The 21,181-nt window shown below is 50.4% G+C and overlaps 1 protein-coding gene across 1 annotated transcript; it reads right to left on the reverse strand.

Moving 5' to 3' along the window:
• Nucleotides 1–821: 821 nt before the first annotated feature.
• On the reverse strand, nt 822–20,776 carry LOC116487081 (sodium- and chloride-dependent GABA transporter 1-like). The gene is made up of 14 exons (XM_032183706.1): nt 20,539–20,776; nt 16,387–16,518; nt 15,627–15,727; nt 13,228–13,337; nt 12,746–12,878; nt 11,449–11,583; nt 10,734–10,837; nt 10,334–10,458; nt 9,147–9,259; nt 5,314–5,445; nt 4,761–4,863; nt 4,240–4,340; nt 3,275–3,442; nt 822–926 (listed from the first exon to the last, which is right to left on the reverse strand). Exons 1-14 carry the CDS (start codon nt 20,774–20,776, stop codon nt 822–824), a joined length of 1,800 nt encoding a protein of 599 aa, XP_032039597.1.
• Nucleotides 20,777–21,181: the final 405 nt, after the last annotated feature.

Consider the following 21,181-nt stretch of genomic DNA (forward strand, 5'->3'; position numbering starts at 1 on the left):
CTGGGGGCAGATCTGCACCATGCCAAAAGGTCTCCCCATGGCCCAGCAGACCACTGGCCTCCACACAGAGCAGAACACAGTCAGCATAGGAAACAGGGCAAACACCCAGCAAAGAGCCCTCTTAATTGCTTTTTAGGGTCAGGGGGTAGCCACTGCATGCAGCTGCAAAGGGTAGGGCGCTCCAGGAGAGAAAGGCTGCCTCTGTGCTCAGCTCTGGCTCATGGGGCCAGCCCGATGGATGGGGTGGCAACAGCTAGGGACATGCAGGGCTCAGATATGGCACCTGTGGGCAGCACAGCCTCTCCTGATTCCTTCTTAAATTTTAGGGTGGTGTTTATCAGCATGCTGGGCCCCTCACTGGAATTGCTTGTCCTGCCACATCCCCTCTAACAATGTGTTTGCTAGAGTTGCTTTATGCTACATCACTTGATGATCATCTGGGATTTGAACCTGGTGGCTTGCTGGGGTGGCAGCACAGCTGTGTGCTACGGGACGCTCAGTGTGGGATCATGCAGAAAGGCAAGATGGAGAAGAGAGAAGTGGCGGGCAATCAGTCTAAGCTCTCTAGAACATCGCCTCTCTCCAGGCGGGCCAGGACGTTGCACGATGAGGACGGTCACCGCATAGCGCCCTGGTGGCACCTCGCACAGAGCCGTGGTCAGCCAGGAGGGGGGGAAGAGATTGAGGGGCTCCTCCGCCAGGTCCTTTCTCCTCCTGGAAAGCCACCAGAGAGCCGGGGACAGCGGGCTGTGCTGGAGGAGCTGGAGGGACGGCGTGGCGCGGGCAGCTACGGGGCAGGGCGAGGAGCTCCAGCTCTCCTCCTAGACAGCAGCATCCGAGACCCTCCCGTTCAAGGACGTCTTCGGCTGGAGGCCGTTCTCCTGCACCTGCACCTCGGGCTGGGGCTGTGTCATCTGCTGCAAACGCTGCAGGACAAGCAGAGAGAGCTCATCAGATGCTGAGACGGCAGCAGCTGAGGGCTGGGACCCCCATCACCAGCCTTGTGGTGGTCCCGGTGACAGCGCGAGGGGACAGTGCGCATGGCAGGGGTTGCTCCTGCAGCTTTGGTGCTGTGCAGAGCACAGCAGCGCCTGCTTTTACCTGAAATGCAGGGAGCAGCTTTACAACACGGGTACACTGCTAGCAGGCAGTACCCGCTGCAAGCAGGAACAGGAGAGAGCTGTAATGTCACAGACTTCAGAGCAGACCCATTTTCCGAGTTCCCCTATTTTTTGCAGCTAGGGTTTATTATGGAACATTATTAGCTAGCTGCAGCATGCTGACAAGGTCACGGTCCGTGCCTCTGATGCAGATCAGACCCGTCCCCCTGCACAAACCTCAGCGCCAGCAGTGATTCCCGTCACCCTAAAACTGATCAAATGGAAACTGCAGAGCAAAGTAAAAAGAAGCAAGAACCCAGGAAGATACGGAGGGGCAAGTCATTACTGGAGGCGTGTGGACTGAGCATCAGGAGTGATGAAAGCAAATGAATCACTTTTGCCTGTCAGGGAGGGACTGATGCTTCAAATTGCAAAAGAGAAGGCAGAGGAGGATCGAGCCTGACCTGAATAGGCTTTGCTAAGTCAGGAAGAGGCTCCTTCCAGCAAAGAGAAACAAGCTCCTACTCTCCAACACAGCTGAAGAGGCTGTTGCTGGGTGAAGTCCCTGAAATGTTCACTGAGCTGCTTCTGCCATTCATGGTCTTTTTTTTTTCCCCTCGCATTCATGCTTGGTAGGATCAAAATGACTTGTAATCTTCCCTGTCTGTCATAACCACTTTATTCAGCATTGGCATCTAATTTCCCTCCAGCTTCAGCTCTATTACAAACTAATCCAGGATCTGCGCATATAAGAGGCCAAAAATTCTCCCTGTCTCTCTGACACACACGCACGCACGCACACCAAAGCCTGCTTTCTTCCTGCTGCCATCTGCTGCTTATTGCTGGATCTATGGGCACCGGGGAGCACAAGCCCGTGGTCAGAAGGAGTGGGGCTACTCCTGGGGGGCACAAGTCGGCGTGGGCTCCCCCAGACCCCAAGACGTGTTATCCCCATCCTTGCTGGGAACAGGATTAAAACCATATCTGTATCTGCACCCTTCTTTTTTCCCCCCTTTTCAGCTCTTAGTACAAGGTGGTAAGGAGCCCTCTAAACATCTGAGGAAGGATCTTCTATTGGAATTGCACTGACCCAAAATCACCTGAGTGGCTCGAGTCCTGTGGGAACCTCAAGGCTGGCCTCAAGCCCAATGGCAAGAACCAAAAAATGACCTCAGATAAGAGGCCAGAAATGGAAAGCAGATCTGAGACATCAACCCCACCCCCCAGTTCCTGCACCAGAGCCCATCCAAACAGAGAGCTGGGAGGAAGAAGAGTCAAATCCACCTGACCTCAGAGGTAGGGAGCCTGAGGCTGACCTCAGCCCAGTGAATCCAGCCCAAACATTTCCACATTAAACATTATTCAAGATACGTCATCCACGAAGTAAACTCAAGGGGTTTAGGTGGCGTCTGCTGGCTGCTGCTGCTGAGCTGTGGAAGTCGTAAATCAGCAGCACCCCTGCAGAGACTTCTTGTGCACCGAGCCGGGGACGTGGTGCACGGTGCTCGCAAGACTGAGCATCAACACTGTAATTGAGATCTTAACAGCAATCACTAGGTAGGACATACAGAGACTCATGATTCACCGCTATATAAAAACCTTGCTCAAATCACACACACACACACACAAAGAAGTTTTAAACAAGATTGAAGAGTTGCAGGTATTTTAGTTCCCGTATAAAAGTCTGCCTTGCTTCTTATCCCCCTCATTCACTGGCTGCCATTTGCACAGCACATATGTCTCTGTACTAGCAGGTCTTAGCCTTGAGTTATTTCAAGCTCTGTGCTTGGAGGATGCTGATTTCCCTGCTGAGAAGTACCAGGTAGCCATGCTCATGGCTGGGCACTGGTGGGAACTGGGATTTTTCTAGGTTAGTAAATTTCAAGGGTTTTTATTTATTTATTTTTTTCAATCTCCTCCAGGGCTCCAGTGCCCAGCTGTGCTGGGAACTCCTCTCCAGCCAGCCCACGTAGCCAGAGGCTGGTCTGTGACTTGGGGCTGATCCAAACCCTCCTGGAGGAGGGGATGCTCAGGGCTCCTGCAGCACCCAACTAAAAAGCTCTGGCACAACTGCCTTTGTCAGAGCAGTCTCTGCTTGGCTCTCCTCGGGTCGGTTCAGCAGGAGGCTTAACTCTAAGCAGAAAGCAGAAGAGGAGAGGCAAAGCCATTCATACCTGCCGGAGAGTCCCTGTTGAGGTGAAGAAGCAGTACAGCATGTATCCTGGAATCAGCACCATGGAGGACAGAGCCATGAGCCAGCCAATACCTTGCCCCCATGCAGGATAGACGTATTTTCCCAGTGTCAGAGGGGTCATTTCCACCACGCTGAAGAAGAACACGCCCTGGGAAAAGAGCACCAGCCATCGCAGGTGAGGGTGTGCAAAATCAGAGGCCATCTGTTCATCTTTTTCCTTCATCATCCTCTTAGCTCACAGCGGTATTACAGAAATCCAGCAGCTCCTTAAACTATTTCAGATGCTTTCAGCCCATCACCTCTTAATGTTATATCATTTCTGCCCTGATTATCCTATGGGAAATGCTGGAACTAGAATGACCCTGGTTTTCTTCTCCACCAGACTGCTCAGATAAGCAGTGCCCCCGTAAGCAGTTCCTACCCGAGTCAGGAACTTGGTTACTAACTGGCCTCAGGATCCTTCAGCTTTCTGTCACTGACCTTCTCATGCCATTCCTTGTACTACTCCTGCTGGAAATGTGGGAACCAGCAAAGGCAAAACTGCTCCACAGTCTGCTATACTGTTTTTGCTGGTGTCTTGAGCTCTGACAAGCCTATTAGGCACTGAGGCAGAAGCTGCAGCAGCTGAGAACCTTCTCCAGTACCAGTAACAGCTTCTAAAGACAGTACATTATTTGCTTATCTCTTGGCATCTCAGAAAGAAGAACTGATAACATAGTGTAGATTAAAACAATCACTCTTGATCTTTTCTTATTATTGATTTCCAGCAGACAGGGTGAAAGAGGGTTTTGTATTACGTCGTCCATCTCAGATAAGCCTACCAAGCACCTTGCAGTTATGGACAGACCTAGAGTGGATTGAGAACACAGTGTTTCCCCTATAGCCCACCCAAACTAAGAGGCCGATCTGGACCCACTCCTGCAGATAGGTTCCTTCTGTTCTTACCAGGCAGACAAGAGGAGTGAAGAAGGCCCAGCAGATCTTCCACCAGATGCAAGGTTTGTAGCCAATCATTTCTTCAATGTTCCTGTAAAATCTGTTCACGCCTACAAGAAGAAATGACTCTTGGAGAAAACCATCCCACCTCAGTGCCACGGTCATCACCTCTTCTCATGACAGAGCAAAGGCCAGCCACAGGGAGAGGGTGACAATGCATGAGAATCATTATCTGGAGGAGTCAGGACATGAGCACTCAAACACGGATTCATCCTAGCAGCTTTCAAGGTCCTGGTGCCCTCAGGAGGGACCAGAGGGCAGGACCCTAGGCATCTGCCAGCTTGTGCAGAGGTCTTTGTGGTGGCCTGGGGAAGTGAGATGACAGCCTCCTGCTCCTGATTTTCTGGAGTTATCTGCCTGAGCTGTTTTCAGCTGCAAATATTTCATTGGCTTCACCGTGGGATGCTTTTGAAAATTCTCACTGTGTGTGCCCGTGGAGACAAGAAAGAAACATGGTCTTTTGTGCTTACCGTAACACCAAGAAATTGAGATGGTCTCAAAGAAGACAAGAAAGAGAAGACACATGCCGCTGGCTGAGTAGTAATCAAAGAGCTTGAAGACATAAATGCCACCCTGAGGAGACAAAGCCAGGGTCAAGGAGTTTAGTTATAGATTATGCTTGACAGTATCAGCCAGCTGCTTGGATTGCTACTGTTTACAACTGCTGGCTTCAATGATAATTTCCTTGGACAGCAGAGTGAGCACTGCAATGTTTCCACTGGAATCGGGTTCCCAGAAGAAAAAACGATGTGCTCTTGCAGACAATTAGCCAGCTTGTTCTGGCATGGCCAGTGGTGAGGAGAAAAGCGGGGATTCACTAGGATTTCTTATTTTTCTCTGCTTTAGATGGTGGTGACAATTACAGAGGCATCCTAAGCCACCTGAGACACGACAGTCATGGTAAGCCCATTTGTTCAGCACTAGGATGGCTCCTATGAGTGCTGTCACTTCTCCCAAAGCTTTTGATGCTACTGTGGTAGGCAAAGGTGCCTGGAAAAGTGCAGAGGTACAAGCTGTCTGTACCTGGGTGATGTTGGAGAATCCAATGAGATAAGAGATGAAGCAGACTATCGCAATGAAGACCTTCTTCCTGGCTCTCAGGACGTGAGGATATTCATCCATCAGGGCTGTAATGAACCCCTCCACGGTGCAGAACTGTGGCAAAAGATATACACCAAGGACATCTCTGTGAGTATCTGAGCCTGACACCACCCCCACCTCCGTTTAGCCTCAGTGCTGAGAGCCTCATTTCCTCAAGTGTCATCTCTAGACACTAGAAGAGAAGGCTCTGCACAATGTTGATTTTCATCATCTTCTGAAAGCGTCTCTCCCCTTCACTGAACATAGAGGGGAATTAAAAGGACTGAATTAAATGCCTAAAATTAGCTGGGATATATCTCCACCTTCTGCCACCCGTGGAAAGCTTCCTCTTTCCTCCCCGACCTCTCGAGGGCCACCCACCACTGCCCCGCTCCCCGAGCTGCCGGTCTGTCTGTCACAGCAGTGTGTCTGTCCGCTGCTGGCTTTATTTCACTTTGCAAGCACACAGTACTTAAAAAACCATCCTCACAGCACACAGTCTTTCTAGATCTGAAGGCACCTGGCTGGCTCGTGTGGTCCTGTACTGGGCACAGTGTGCTAATGCTGCCTGCACCGTGACATATGAAGAAGGCCCCATGGGTGTGACCTTCCTGTCCCATGGCATGAGGGCAGTTTGTATATATGGACAGTGTATCCTTCCCGCCTATTCCTTGTTAAATTCTGAGGTTCGTTTTTACATCTTACTCCCAGAAACCGCTGGTAACGCACAGCTCTCAGAGAGCACATCACAGCTGTAGCAAAAATGCTGGGAAGCTTATGAGACCATTCCCCTGGTCACCCTCAGTAAGTGCATAAGCCAGTGACAATGACAGAGCTTTCATTGCTCTCGGGTGGGACTTCTCTGTCTCTGGGAGAGTGCTCTAGAAAGAAGGGGGCATTTCTAGATTTAGGTTTGAGCAGGGAGATTGAACAGGAAGAATCTAGATTTATATTTGAGACAAGAAGAAAAAAAATAATCAGTGGAGGTAGGGGTAGAGATGCACAGCCTAAAAAGAGCAGCATAGCACTAGAAAAAATCTGTGGAGAAAAGCCGGGTGTCTGAGTCATGCCTGCTGCTGGGCATGGACGGTGGAAGAGCTCACGTCCTGTTGGTTCTGGGGCACAGAGCGAGGCAAAGAGCAATGTTGCTGCCCAGGGTTTTATCTCTACACGCTGTAGCGTGGAATGCTGCACCCCAGAGAGCCTAAGCTCTATTGCTTTGACTCAAAAATATAATGAACTAAGCCTTTTGTGTTGGACACAAGTGCTATTAAAGCATCCTTTCCATTTGGGCAGGGGTTAAGCTGCCTTTATACTCATTGACAGCCAGCTCTGCATCCCCATCCCACCTGGCTTGCTGTCTGGAAGAGTCAGGACTGAGCTGTACCACGGTGTGAAGCGCCAGGGTGACAAAAACAACCCTGTCGAAAGCTATTCCTTCCATGTGGCTGCGTGGCCAGTGCTGGGCAGCCTGGCACCAGGCAAGGCAGAGAGGTTGGGACCAGGGAGAGAGGGTGGATGTCAGGGGTGTCCAGCTAGCTAGACAAAATGGGGAACCAAATGGTGGTACATTGTTTTTTTCTGGGCATAAAAGAGGCAGTGACCTTCACACCATTCACTGAAGATTGCCTTGTCACCTCATTGCCTCAGGCCTGGGAGGTGATGTAGCTACAGGGGCTGGAGGAGGCTCAAATCTCAGACCTTGGTTCCCTGTCCAAAATTCCCAGCCCAGACACTTAACCCCAGACTTGCTAGTCCCCCTCGGCCATGCCAGCCAGAAGGAGCCCCCTGACCCGGCCAGGACCAGGGCCTGGGGGTGGTATAACCACTGCTGCCAGCTGTGCAGCAGGGAGCCCTGAGTGTGGGTCTGGCTGCTCTCAGCAGCAAATCCTCATGGATAACCTGCAAGAGGCGGCCTCACATGGGACAGACGCGGGCGTGCAGTCACAAGGCTTGCTAGCTCCCTTGGGGAGAAAACGCCTGACCTGGAAACTGGTAGGTTAAAAGAAAGCATTAACATGTTATGCAAGATGCAAGAGAGCTGAGCCGGGGTAGATCAGAGGCAGAGCAAACACGAAGGACCACGAGCAGCAACTGGGGGCACGGTTGGGAGGCACATGTGCCCTGATGTAGGTCACGGCTCCGCTCATCGCGCCGCGGAGGAGAGGAGCACGACGGCAGGGAGGCGGCTGGAGCTGGGCAGCAGCTGCAGAAGGCTCTCTGCTGAGCTCGTGGGCACAGGCACACCTCCACCCACCTTTTTTTTTTTTTTTTTTTATTTAATAGATGCTTCAAAACACATGTGTGATTGCAGCTCTTATTGAAGCCCGTGCATGTTATTTGGTTTAGATGCACAGGCTGCCACTCTCTAAATCATGCGTTTGATCGACTCAGAGCTCCAGCATGCACATGGAAAGCTTCTCCCCATCTATTTATCTGCACTTTTTTAAAAGCCTGTTCTCTGATGCTTCCTCCCCCCCTGCTCCTCCTCCAGGCAGCGATAGCCCCCCACAGACTGCCTGCCCTCTGAGACCAGCTGGCGGAGGGGACTTGGAGAATTTCAAGTGGTATTTGAGAAGCAAATGCAGCAAATAAATTCCACGCTGTGCTTTGAGGGCTTATTGTCATGTCTCGAACTATTTACTAGAGCCGAGTGAATAATCCATGGAGAACATTTTTTTTTTCTGTAAATGGAGCTTCTTTTGGAACATTTAGTCATTATTTGAAATTATTTGCCAAATAATGTCTGTGGTCATGCAGCTGTAAGCTTCATGATGTGTTTATGGGAGTGTGCCATAATTGAAAACTAGGTCTGGCTGATCAGATTTTCTTGGAAACCAGTCGTGACATTTCAGGAATATGTCTGATTCTGAGCTAGACTCGGGTTTATGACGGCTACATGTAATCTGGGAGAGCATCCATTTTGTGCCAGTGGTTTGCACTGCAAGGGAAGACCATGCAGGCACAGGAGAGGATGTGGTAGACCAAACACACTCTTCTGAAGGAGCCTTTGGTTTTAGTGCACATCCCTCCCCAAAGGGGTTACTTCGCATGGGTAGCTACTTATATGCTGAACTACCAGGAAAACAAAACAAAACAAAAAAAAAAAAAAAAAAAAAAGAAAGAAAAGTATCATCACTTGTAAAAAACAGAGAGAGCCCATGCTGTTTTGTTTGGGGAGCCTTTCCCAAGGCACGGCTCCCTCCCTCTGCCAGGAAGCTGGTCAGAGATCTCAAGCTGCACAACTCTCCACCTTGTTATTAACAGGACTACACTTGTTATTAACAACAGTGCCAAAACACTGCACTGAACCCCCATCGCCACGAGGGAGCCCTGCTTCAAATGCCACATCACTGCTTTTCTCAGTGCAATCTGGTGATGCCGCACCAGAGCACTGCAGTCTGACTAGAGACTGGTACGTGTCGCACAGAGATGTTCCTGGGAGAGGAAAAGTTGGGGGTCTTCCTACCCTAGCCCATGCCAGTAAGCCAAAGTAGTTGCATTTTCTTGGCAGTGCATCACCAGAAGTGCAGTTTGGTCATGGTGCTCCATGACACGGTAAGGAAATCCAAAGCACACAAAATTAGCTTCTCACTAAATACCAAGAATGGCAACAACCACAAACTGCTATCACGTGGACACAAAATGAAATAGCGTCAATGACGCTATTTATCAAATAGCTACTCATCACTGACCCAAGGTGCAGAAGGGAAAATCACCACCACATCCAAAAAAATCTTTGTACCTCACCCCGCTTTGGCCCTGGCTTCTCTCACCTGACTGTCCAGGCCCAGCATCATCAACATAGAGAAGAAGAGGATGGACCAGAGCGGGGACAGGGGTAGCTGTGTGACCACTTGTGGGTAGGCGAGGAAAGCCAGTCCAGGGCCTGCAGCAGTGAAAAGAAAGATGAGCCCATGTTTATAATGCATTTGGTGGAAAGTCTGAGTGACAAGCAAGAGTGAGAGAGAGTCAGTGATGGCAGTCAAGGAGTGCAGGAATTTGAGATAGAGGCTAGAACAACCTGAGCCTTCACCCGTGACACACCAACCCCATGGGGTGAACAGTGGTGGGAAGGGGAAGCAGCAATGACTGCAGAAATGCTTTGCCTTTTCTTCTCCTGCCAGAAAGAAAGTCATCAAATTACTGCTACCAAATGGAGCTGGAGTACTTTGCTAGAAAAAAAAAAAAAAAACAACAAACACAGAATGAAGTTCAGAGCTGGATGTAACTTTCCTGATATATATATATATTTTTTTTCTCTCTCTCCCATCACAAAATGCTGTTGCTTGAGATTAAAGCTTTCTCTGAGAAGACAGCAATTTCAAAATTTTTTTTTTTTGGCAAAAAGACAGAGTCCCATCTAGGTTAAAAAAATATTCTGCGATTACAATTTTTAAATTTCACATGGAAAAGGGACTCCAAGTTTTGATCACATCTGCTGAGAACACAGGCAATGTGTGAGGAGCCATCTATTCTCCAAGGAAGGTTTCAGAAAGCAAACAGCCTAAATATTTCACTGTAGCAAAAGCACATAAAACTTCACCACTGAAAGGAGGTGAACATTAAAAGCCGTCAGGGATGCCCCTGGCAGCAGGAATTGGTGTGCAATAAATGTTTGCTACAGGTGCCTTGGGCCCATCTTGGCGGGAGGACACGCAAAGAGGGTTGCACGCTTGGCTTGTGGACAAGACAGGAGCATCCCATGTGTGAAGCGGTGTTGGCTGCACCAATAAAAGTGGTGTCATTACACTGATGACAGAGAAAGACCCGGTCCTCTGTACATACACAATGCATAAAGGTTTCCCAGCAAAATATTAAGATCTGATTCTTCTCCATTTTCACTCAAGGACACCCCCTGAGTATCAAAGCAAAGAAATGCAAGCCCACAGAGGGGATGTTGGAGGAGCAGGGATGGAAACACAGCCTGAGCCTTATTGGCAGTGCTGCTGTGTCTGCTTACCTGAGGAGGCCAGCTCTGAGATCGACTTCTTCGTGATGTGCGACATGAAGCCAACAATAGAGAAAATAACAAATCCAGCGAATATGCTTGTTGTGGAGTTTATACAGCAGACAATAATGGAGTCTCTGCAAAAGAGAAGGTAAGAGAAGAAACCAGCTGCAAGACCCTACCAGAGAGGCAAGAAGCAAAGGGTGGGCAAGCAGAAGACGAAGCCTTTCCCCTGGGGAGGTGGCAGCATGCCCCTCAGCTGCGTGGTGACACAGGGGTTGGGCTCCCTGACTCACTGTGACCCCTCCATCCCCACAGACACTCGGGGCAGAGGGGTTTTGGTGGCTGTTTGGTGGTGGCTGCAATGTTTTTCTGTGCCCACCACACGGGGACACAGGAGAACCCAACAGACCTGTAGACATTGTTGTGGAAAGTGTTGTAGCTCCCCAGCGCGATCAGGGACCCCAGCCCCAGGCCGTAGGAGAAGAAGATCTGCGTGGCCGCATCCATCCAGACCTGTGGAGGAAGAGCCAGCTTCGAGCCTGTCCTGCCCCGTGTGGCCAGCTGGGTGGGTGAGGCCCACCACCACCCAACCTCCAGGTAGCATGGCCCAGCCTCCACGCTGCAAGCAGCTCCATGCAGGGCCACCGAGGGGGCCAATTCCAGACATCAGGGTTGGTGGCTTGGCCATTCAGCACATCATCACTCTCCATCTAAAACTTCCAGGAATTGCTGTTGTGTGCCCTGCTGTGCTTGTGCTACTTCTGAGCTCCCAACACCAGTGCCACCATGGCATCCTCTCCCTGGGAGCACCAGAGCAGGGCCAAATCACCAGCCCAGGGCGATCAGGGAAATGAGGCACTCCTGGTGCAGAGGGGAGGCCCCTTTGTTGTGGTAATTTCTCACTTAAATATCACTTAATTACAACACACCTGCGGCACTCATTTTCCACCCATTAAGGACCTGAGTTTTGCCTCAAACTGTGAGGGTTGTGACAACTTTAATGGGGCAGCTCTTCCATTTCATTTTCAGTTCTTTCTTAAATTATTCAAAGGAAGATCCCAGGGTACACTAACAGGGAGATAGCTGGGATGTCAGAGCTCCCAACGTACAGCCAGGCTACCAACCTCGGAGTCGGAGAGCTTTCTGAAGTCAGGCGTGAGGTAGAAGAGGATGCCCTCCTTGGCCCCCGGCAGTGTGACTCCCCGGAAGAAGAGGATGAACAGCATGAAGTAGGGGTAGGTGGCTGAGAAATACACCACCTGTGGGAGACACAGCAGGAGAGAGGCCATCAGCCATTTCTCTTCCTACCCTTGGTGGCTTTGTGGCCACTGTGTCCCACTGTGAGGGGGGACAGGGTCCCCGTGCACGGGAGAGCAGCCCACACAGCCCCCAGAGAAGAGATTGGCCAAGAGATTCCTTGTGTTTTCCATCTCCCACTCCCATGCAAGTATCATTTCTGTCTGTTCCTCTCTGCCAATGACATACAAGGACGTATTAATCGCAAAAGTAGCAGGCGAAATTCTGGATGGATTGCCCAAAGTTGAGGGAATTTCAGAGGGATGAATTTAGTTCACAGAAGTAATCCCTTTAAGTCACTGCATTCTTGTTTTGCAGAGCTAAAGCTGGTGTTCCTCCAGTCCAACGCATCAAGAAATATTAGCCATCTTGGCCTTCTTTTCAGCAGTGTTTTGGAGCATCAAACATGTGCCATCAATCAACACATAACAGCAGTCAATGGGGCTCTGCTGCGGCCCTGTAGCAAAACCCCATCCGAGAACCCCCACAGGAGCCAGCAGTGGAGGTGACCTACCCCTGAAGTGTTTCTTTCTGATCTTCCCTCTAGATTATTCCTTCCATAATGCTGTCCCTTTACAACACGCTGTGCTCTAAATAACACACCTCAGTATCTCATCATCATCGTTTCACTAAACTAAGCAATTACCTCTCCGCTGTGCTGGGCTGAAATGCTGCTCAGTGAATAACCATATGCTTCTCATCTGTAAGTCTCCCACCAATAACTAAAGGGCAGCAGAGAAATTTTCAAACCAGGCAGTGAGTGTTTTTCAGCCCGCAGCATTTTGAGAGACCCCGATTTTCAAAAAGGGGGAGCCTAGAACTGACCTCACCTTCTTGAACTGTCCTGAGGTGGGTAGCATAAGTCAGCTCTGAAAATTTCTTTCCCAAACCTTCAAAGACTGAGTGCTCAGACCTGTGACTTTGCAGGGAACTCTATGAATTCTCTATGCTTAGACTGAAAGTTCCCATGAACACAGTAGCAATTTTTTACAGCCGTGTAAGGTAAATGTCAAGAATTTAATAGCATCTACTGTGATTCTGCCTTGAAACACCGTAACCGTAGTTATAGGCACTCAGAGTAAATTGAGGCTGGAGGACATTGTGACTGTGCCAAACCACACGTACCTTGCCCGTCCACTCCACGCCCTTCCAGATGGAGAAGTAGACCAGCAGCCAGGCCAGGGCCAGCGTGCCGGCCAGGGGCCAGCGGATGGAGCCGGGCTCCCCCAGGCCCCCAGACATCTGGTGCATGTTCCTCCTAGGGGTGGGAGAGGTTGTGTTAAGGGAAGGCCCAGCCCTTGGGGACAGAGGGGTGGGAGATCCCAGAGGTGGCTAGAGAGAGAAGGGCCAGGTGCAGGCATGCACAAAGGTCTGCAAACCCCTAGGAGAACCTGAAGTCCATCGTGAGGGCCTAAGGGAAGGAGAACAGATGCAGGGAGGCCATTACCCTCCCTATTTATCTGACTACACATCACACCCCATGTCCATGCCCACCCCAGCCGAGGGCTGGCTCTCCAGGGTGAGGACTTGACAGGGAGGGCAGCAGCCCCAGCGGGCAGGACGGCCACGGCGGGGGAGAAACCTGGTGTAGGCAGCTGTGGACGTACTCCCAGAACTCGGTGACGGCGCTGGTGAGGTTGGTGGTGTCCTCCAGGGAGTAGTTGGAGAAGCAGCGGTCGGTGTTCCAGGCGTTCCCACAGCTCTGCCACGGCAGGTCCTGGGGAGCACGGCTGCAGTTAGCACCACCTCTGCCTTCTTTCAAACTGCAAACCCATTATTAATGATTTATTTATTTCAAAGAGGATGGGTGGTTCATCCGGATGGGCAGGAGCCGTGCAGCCAAAGGCACTAAATGGTTTTCCAGAATAACAATGAAGTGTGACGCCGGCTTTTCCAGGAAATAATATCAAGACATGATTAGGGCAATGTCATAGCTCTAATAAAATGCAGTGATTCCCTGGATAGGAAGCAATTTCCAATTAACTGTTGGTAATTAATAGCTACTAATTAAAATAGCTACCAGCAGATATTGTGTTTATAATCACTTCAGCTTTTGGCTATTTTCACACAACAAGAGGTTAGAATTTACTGCACAAAGGATAAACTCTGTTTTGTTCCTTATCTCCTATTTATACCAGGCTCCAATGTGTAAAAAGCAATGTGGCATCGAGAACTGGGGGCTAAGGGCTTGTCTGTATGAATAAACTGTTGCAGCATAAGCTCAGGAGTAAACGTGAAGCGCAGTAGTTATTTCGTGCTGTCCCCTCCCCTGATTTCAAGCAGTGCAGAGGGGTTCTCGGGATATGTTTACACCGTGGGCAGCAGCGTGACAGCAGCACACCGCTGCAGGTTGAATGCAATCAGCTCTGGGGCTGCAGCAGCACGGGCTGTATGAGCACACAGGGCAGCGTGCCCTTGCCACGTAGTTCTGTGGCTAAGGGAGCCCAGCTTGAGCAGCTCAGACACATCCCCACGTGCAGCAGTCTCATTTCCCCAGCGCAGAGCAGGCACGTCCACAGCACGTAGACGGATGCAGAAGGGCTATTCTGGATGATTTCCCTTTGTCAATTAGACCTTGGGCTCTAGCTCAACAAAGCCTTTGGGAATACGTCTGTGTCCATTCCTATCCATCCATGAATGCAGACCCCATTAAAAAATATGATCTGTGTTTCAAGTGCTTTCTTGCACCAGCGCCTGTAAGCAGAGCCACGCAGCAGCCCTTCAACCAAGTGGTTTGCATGACAGAGATGCTGCACAGCTTTTCCAGGAGGGGTGGGCAGGGGGACTTGTTTGCTGCTCTATTTCCTTTGGATCTCAGAGGACAGAAGCTGCACAAGGCAAGCTGGGCCCCTTGTTCAGCTTCCAAATACTCCTAGTCAAATGTAGGAGGGGCAGGGGTCATGCATCAGCCTGGCTTTGCGATTGGCATGTTGAGAAGCATCTCAGGTGAAAGCAGACACCTGGAGCTGCCTGTGGAGACACTGACACTGTCACCAGCAAGGTCTGTGACACCTCAACAAGCCAAGGACACATCCTAAGATGCATCCTGCCCAGCATTTTGTTCATTTGGGAATCCCATGAGGGTGTACTAGTCATCCACTGCTGACAATTTTGTTCAGGACCCAGCAGCCTACAGTGAGTAAAGGTGGTATAAGTACAGCTGGGAATGTCAGACAGAACATTTTAGCTAAAGTGTTAAGAGGTATGTGAAATCTTTTGATCAAACAAAAAGTGCAAGTGGTTGCACAACCTTCATAACAGCAGTTCAGGCTTATGTTTAAATGAAAATCATCCCATTTGAACCATAGACTTGATGTCTTTAAGGCTGCGGGTTGCTCAGAGAGTTAATGGAGTTCTTCCCAGCTGCTAGGCCAGAAAAAATCACTCAGAAACCAAGAAATTTACATGGGGTGTTAACATGGGAACCTCACACGGTAAAATACCGTGCTGCAGGAGAGGAACCCACCACATACCACAATGCTGAAGTACCTCTTAAGGGACAGTCACAACCCCATGTCTAAATGCTGTCTGAATCATGTTCCAAGCAGAAGAAATTCTGGGGATTTAATTTATCAAGACAAGTGTAAATGAGGACTAATTAAGGTCAGGACCTTAGATAAATCCCACGTAATGAGAACATGTTGTAACAATACCCAGCTGGGGAACGTGCAGCTCTTGGTTTCACATAGCTCTAGACATAAAACAGAGACACAGGGTGGGTTTTAAAGACCAGTGTGAGTAGGGAATGGCTTGCAGAGAGTGGATAAGACCATCCCCTCAGGAGGACCATCATCTCTGGTGGACAGTGATCAGTGATAGGCACTGCAGGGCTGCCTCTAGGCTGAGGAACCTCTACATGAAGGGTCCAGCAGGATGCTGAGAAAATCTCTTTGCACACACTACAAGGAGCTAGTGTGTGTTTCATGTCATGAGCAACTCTTCCTGGTAAAACATCGAGTAAGGACTGCACATCCAACACCACAGCACAGAAATGCCCGTGACTCACCGCAGTGAAAGAGTTGAAGAGATAGTAGAGAGACCAGGCGATGATGACAATGTAGTAGATGTTCAGCCAGAAGGAGAGAACCACAGCTGCCAGGCCCACTCCTGGAAAAGAAGGCAGAGAACAGCATCAGTCCAGGTTTCTGGTGCCCAGCTGAGCTCCTGGGCACCACAACAAGCTTTGTGGCAGAGCCAGAAAAAAATGGACGCTGTGCCTTCAAGTGAACTGGTCAGCAAGGGAGGCTTATTCCCTTATATTTCTCACCCACTCATTTCCATTGGGTGAAAATTTCAGTATGCTAAAGATACTTTAGGGACAGAGCTCCACAAAAACAATATCTGGCCACTTCCCCAGCAGAACCTCTCCTTCCCACATCCAAGGCATTTCTAAATTGTCATTCCCTTCCAGAAGGCTGTGACTCCAGACATGGCAGTAGGTCCACAAACTCTATCTACAGCCTTCCCAGGAAACTAAAGTGAGCCCACATGGGGAGGGTAGGGGCAGGTCTTCTGCAGCCAGAGCCCCTCCATCAAGTCCTTGCTGCTCTTGAAGAGCTCTGTCACCACACAAGACTGCTTGACTGCACGGTGATGTTAGTGACTCCAGGCTTCAGGGCCAAGGACAGCCTGATATATATAGATGGAAAAAACCCTGCTGACCTGGCATCCCACCCCAGCTCCCCAGGGATTTATTTCCCATACCATTAGAGGACTTATTTTCTGTAGCCACATGCCACCCACTCCACAAACTTACAGTACAGTACCTTTAAACATGGGTGCTAATTTCCAGACCCCCAGTCCACCCACAGAGGTATACTGGCCAAGAGCAGTTTCCAGCAGGAAGAGGGGAATCCCAGCAAACACCAGTGTCAGGAAATAGGGAATCAGGAATGCCCCTGAAAGAAGGAGAAGTGTTATCAGGTGGCTCCCCATTTTACTGAGAAGTAAATGTCTCCAGCTGCAGTTTCTCTAGCAGCATCTACACGATGATGAGCAGATTTGCTCAGAGGCAACAGCGGGTGTTGGTGAGTTTGGAAAGTCTCCCACTGAGAGCACCTCTGCCTTCTGCTTGTGTACTCATACCACTATGGGTATTTGTATCTCATGTATACATATATACATACATCATAGCTAGATGATGCCTGTCTCACTTAGTTGATAGATTTTGGGGTGTTGCTAAGCCCAGTGTGACAATGAACCCAAATGCCCAGGTACTGACATTGGTGACTTGTTCTTGTGGGTGTTTTCTGTCTTGCAGTGGCACACAATTTTACGCCTTGAGGAAAAGGGCATAGGAATATCTGGCATTGACCACCGTTTTCTTTGTTTGCAGCTGTTTCAGTCTCTTAAGAAAACTATGGCTAAGCCTGTATTTGCTCTTCTATCAGCCCTGTATACCTCACCACCCTTCTCCTAGGTTTTACCCTTGAAGTCACTGGTGAAAACATTATTCCTCTCTACGAATCCTTTTGGAAATCATCTTGTCACTAGAAGGGAGGCAGTGCAGCCGTCCAACAGAGATATTACTTGCACCCTGATATTAGAAGAGCAAATACAATAGGTGAGCCTCACCATGTGATTTGAAGGGTGTACATGTGCAGGTCATCCTGACTTCTAGGACCTGGCACAAAACTCACTTCCCAGCTTCCTTGTGCATGTGCATTGTCCCTGAGGAGGACAAAGTCTTGCAGAAGATACCAGTAGGACGGAGAGAGGGGGACACTATGCACAGCAGCAGCTGGCTGTCTCCAGGGTGGCACTAATGCCTGCACCAGCTGGAGGGCTGAGCAGTCAGCCCATGTCTTCTTCTGCAGGTGTTATCAGGAGAGCAAACACGGAGCCAGCCAGCAGAGACACCTGCAGAGCTGCAGCCCAGCTTGCACCTGGCAGAGCCGGGCTCCCTCAGCTGCTCTCCGAGGGCAGCAAAGCGGAGAGGATTTCATGGCCGCTGGCCCGGGGGCACCCAGCTGAGGACTCCTGCGTGCCAAGCGAGGAGCCAAACCCAGCTGGGAGAGCCGGGTGCCAGCACCCGGCGTGGGACTCGGCAGGGGCCACCATGCAAGCAGAGCTGGCAGCAGGTGGTGGGGACGAAACGCTGCAGGCCAGCAGCTCAATGTCCTCAGCTTGAACTGCAAGCTGGCATGCAAGCACAGGCTCTCGGCTCCGACAGCAGCTTGGTGAGGAGGAGCCAACAGCTCTGAGCATGGCAGCAGGAGTGCTACCCACACAGCATCCTACCCGTGGGACAGGTCCAGCCCCAGGAGCTCCGCAAGAAGCCAGGCCATGGATGCTGCCTTGGTACCGTTGTAGAGCCTGGGGATTGGGCTTATCGGTGGACACAGTGTCTGGCTCACTTCTGTGCAAGCAGCTGATGAAATCTGGCCACTGCCTGGTCCTGCATTTTTCATCTGCAGCAGGCCAGAGGGATTTGTAAAAGGTTTTATTAGACTACTGAGAGAGAAAATAAACCAAACCAACAAACCAACCAACCAAACAGAAACAGACAAACTTTTGGACCCAGGTCAGTTATCCTGGCTTGACCAAAAATCTTCTAGAATTGGGGAAAATCTACAAGCCAGACTACAGACTTAAACTGAGGGCTGTTGGCAACAGTACTACTCTGCAGGATCAGGTTCCCCAGCAGGCACTGATAACACCCCCAAGGGGCTGTACAGCCAGAGGGGAAATCAGTCTGGAAAATTTTACCTAAAATCTGCATGCCGGTGCCTCACTATGCAGCCCCACATCTATCTGCAGTCTCCAGCTCCTAATGCCATACAGCAAGGAATAACAATTAATCTCTAAGCCAGTGAACACTGCCCACGAATCAGAAGTTGAGCATTACAAGCTGTTATGTGCCTTTTCTTGGCATCTCAAAGTGTAAATGAGAAGTGCATGATGCTTATTTAAAGAAACGTTCCTCTCTCAAGTTATTCAAACTCAGGATCTCACAGACAATTTTTAGTACCTACTGAGCCACATTTAGAGTCGATTTAGAGTCCAGTAAAATCCTTTTGACATCAGAAGGACTGCATGGAGCTGAGCATTAGTCATCGCTGGGCTCATCTACCTGCGCGCAGAGCCAGCAGGGAGCCCGGGCATCTCTCTGGATGAAGCCTGCTCCATGCAGAGGATGGGGCTTGTATGGGGCTGCCATACCCAGGGTGAATATCCCCTAACTGCGTGCCCATTTACAATGCAGAGCAAATCAGCCACGAGCTGATACAACGTGATGGCAGTAAGATGACATTTCCATCCAGTCCTATTGTCCTGTGTGTGATGGAAGCAGCCTGTGCCCTGCACAGCACACATGCAGGATGCCACAATTAGCATCCTACCCTCTGTCTGCTCTGCTGGAGCCATGCCCAGGCGCTGCCCACTGTCTTGCCATCAGATGCAGCATGACCCTTCCTCACTGCTCCCCACCGGGGACCGCTGACGCCTGTGTGCGTCACTTCTGCCTCTTCCAGGCATCAGCTGCTCGCTGCTCCTTGTTGCCAGCTGTGGGCACAGCCAGAATGGGATGGAGCTGGAGGAACAGGCAGCACAGGCTGCCACCAGCCGCACAACCCAGCAGGTGAGGCGAGGCATGAGAGCAGAGGTACCGATTCCCCCGTTTCACAGCATTTTTGCTGGCAGCTGGCTGGTCCCTCAGCATGCCTGCAGCTGCCAGGTCAGAGGTTACCCCACTTTGCTGGCACTAATTACAGCAGTCCGCACCTCTGCTGCACCATCCCTCTTAGGATCTCAGCTGGCTTTATAAATTGTATTGATTTTAGCTCAGAGAAACCTCTCACCTAATTATAGGTATCGCCATCCTAACTTTTAAATGCAAAGAGACAGGCAGCATAGATACGGTGTGTTTGAGATCATGCAACCATCACAGGGCAAAGACTGGGCTAGCTTTGTATGAGGGTGGGCAGCACAGCCCAGTGCCAGGGCATGGATGGATAAACACAGGAAACCTGCACCATGGCTCCCCTGCATAGACCTGGCTGATGCCCACAAACCTCATTCAGCTCAGACACTCACTTGTGCATCCCTACGAAATGACACACCAAAACCAAGATCACCTTTTCAAAATGGAAAACTGCCTGGTCTCCCACTGGGACTCACTCCACAGGCTTCAGATAAAGGGCTGTGATTCCCCTAAGAGCCACGCAGTTACACAGGCAGACCACTGCAGGTTCCCAGGCGGGAAGAAGGTCCACCTGCACTCCCTATGCCAGGAACAGCAGGGGTGGGCTGGAGACATCAGAATTCATGAGAACCAGGGATGAAGCAGGTTTTGAAAATAAAATTTGAGGCAAAAAGAAAAGAAAAAAGGTGAGGAGAAGATAAATGAGGAGACCCTCAGAGCAGCACAAACAAACATGACCCTGGGGATGAGGACTCCGGGCAACCAAGAGCTAAGAAGGAAGCAACACCAACACGGGAAGGCTAACATGATGATATAATTATATGTACAGCCTGCAAGGTGAGGCGGAGGAGTTCAGATTTGTGGAGAAGTCTGAGGAATGGCCCAAGGAGGTGAGCAGCATGTTAAAGAGGAAGGGAAGTCTATTTTACTAATAGACAAAAACACTGAGAGAGATGGGCATGGGGGAGGAGAAGAAAAGGCTGTCTGCTCTATGGATGTGAAAGCAGCACATATTCCCATCCCCCCCAAAGCATCTCCATGCTGAGGCTGAAGGAACAGCATGATTTTACATATGCAAGCTGAGACACAAGGGAGTGTTTAATGACTTGATCCAGGTCATGGAGAAAGTCTGTAGCTGGGGTGGGAGCTGACCTCCCATCTCTCTTGATTTCTAACCCAGTGCTGTTTCCACATGCCCACCAGCCATTTGTACAGACCCACACCAAGCCAGAGCCCATCCAGGGGACAAGGCTGCTCAGAGGTGTGTTTCTCTCACCTCCTCCGTTCTTGCCGCAGAGATAGGGGAAGCGCCAGACATTGCCCAGCCCGATGGCATAGCCCACGCAGGACAGCAAGAAGTCAAATCTCCCCTTCCAGGAGCCCCTGTCTGGGATCTCCTTCTTCTTCTTGGTGCTCACAGCTTCAGGGGCGATGGGCTCTGACTCCTCCAGGGCTGCCTGCTTCACCTCAGAGGGAGAGCTCAGCTCCACGGATGTGTTGTCCATCTTCCCCATGGTGGTTCAGGTGTACGGCTGCTCTTGCTCAGGGGCTGAAGGAGCAGAAAGGGCAGCCTTGGTTCTGGCCAAGCTTGGATGAAACGGGCAGTGCTGGGCAAATCTCCTGATGAGAAAGGAAAACAACAATTACCCAGTTAGTGTGTCAGGCTCAAGGGAGAACCTCACTGGGCTGAGGTGGACCTGTGAGGCTCATACATATCAGGGCAGCCTCGACATGCCTCTCTGCTTTCATCAGAGGCAACCAGGAGGGAAATTTTGCTCTACTGAGGAGCCATGGTCACACAGACTGCTAACAACGGGCTCAGACCTGGTTGTTATCAGCATATAGCACACCTCTCACCTCTCATCTCCTCCTCATCCCAACACTTGCTCTGTGAAAAGCTCTGGGACCAGTGTGCATGT

Source organism: Aythya fuligula, chromosome 1 (genome assembly GCF_009819795.1).
Source record: "Aythya fuligula isolate bAytFul2 chromosome 1, bAytFul2.pri, whole genome shotgun sequence".
In the NCBI taxonomy this organism is placed as follows: domain Eukaryota; kingdom Metazoa; phylum Chordata; class Aves; order Anseriformes; family Anatidae; genus Aythya; species Aythya fuligula.

Excerpts from the sequence above, each read along its gene's own strand:
- LOC116487081 (XM_032183706.1), bottom strand. The coding sequence starts at position 20,776 with ATGGGGAAGATGGACAACACATCCGTGGAGCTGAGCTCTCCCTCTGAG. Across the intron at positions 13,338-15,626 it reads TCTTCAACTCTTTCACTGCG|GACCTGCCGTGGCAGAGCTG; the intron begins GTGAGTCACGGG and ends CGTGCTCCCCAG. Across the intron at positions 9,260-10,333 it reads CTCAGAGCTGGCCTCCTCAG|GCCCTGGACTGGCTTTCCTC; the intron begins GTAAGCAGACAC and ends TCACTGCTGCAG.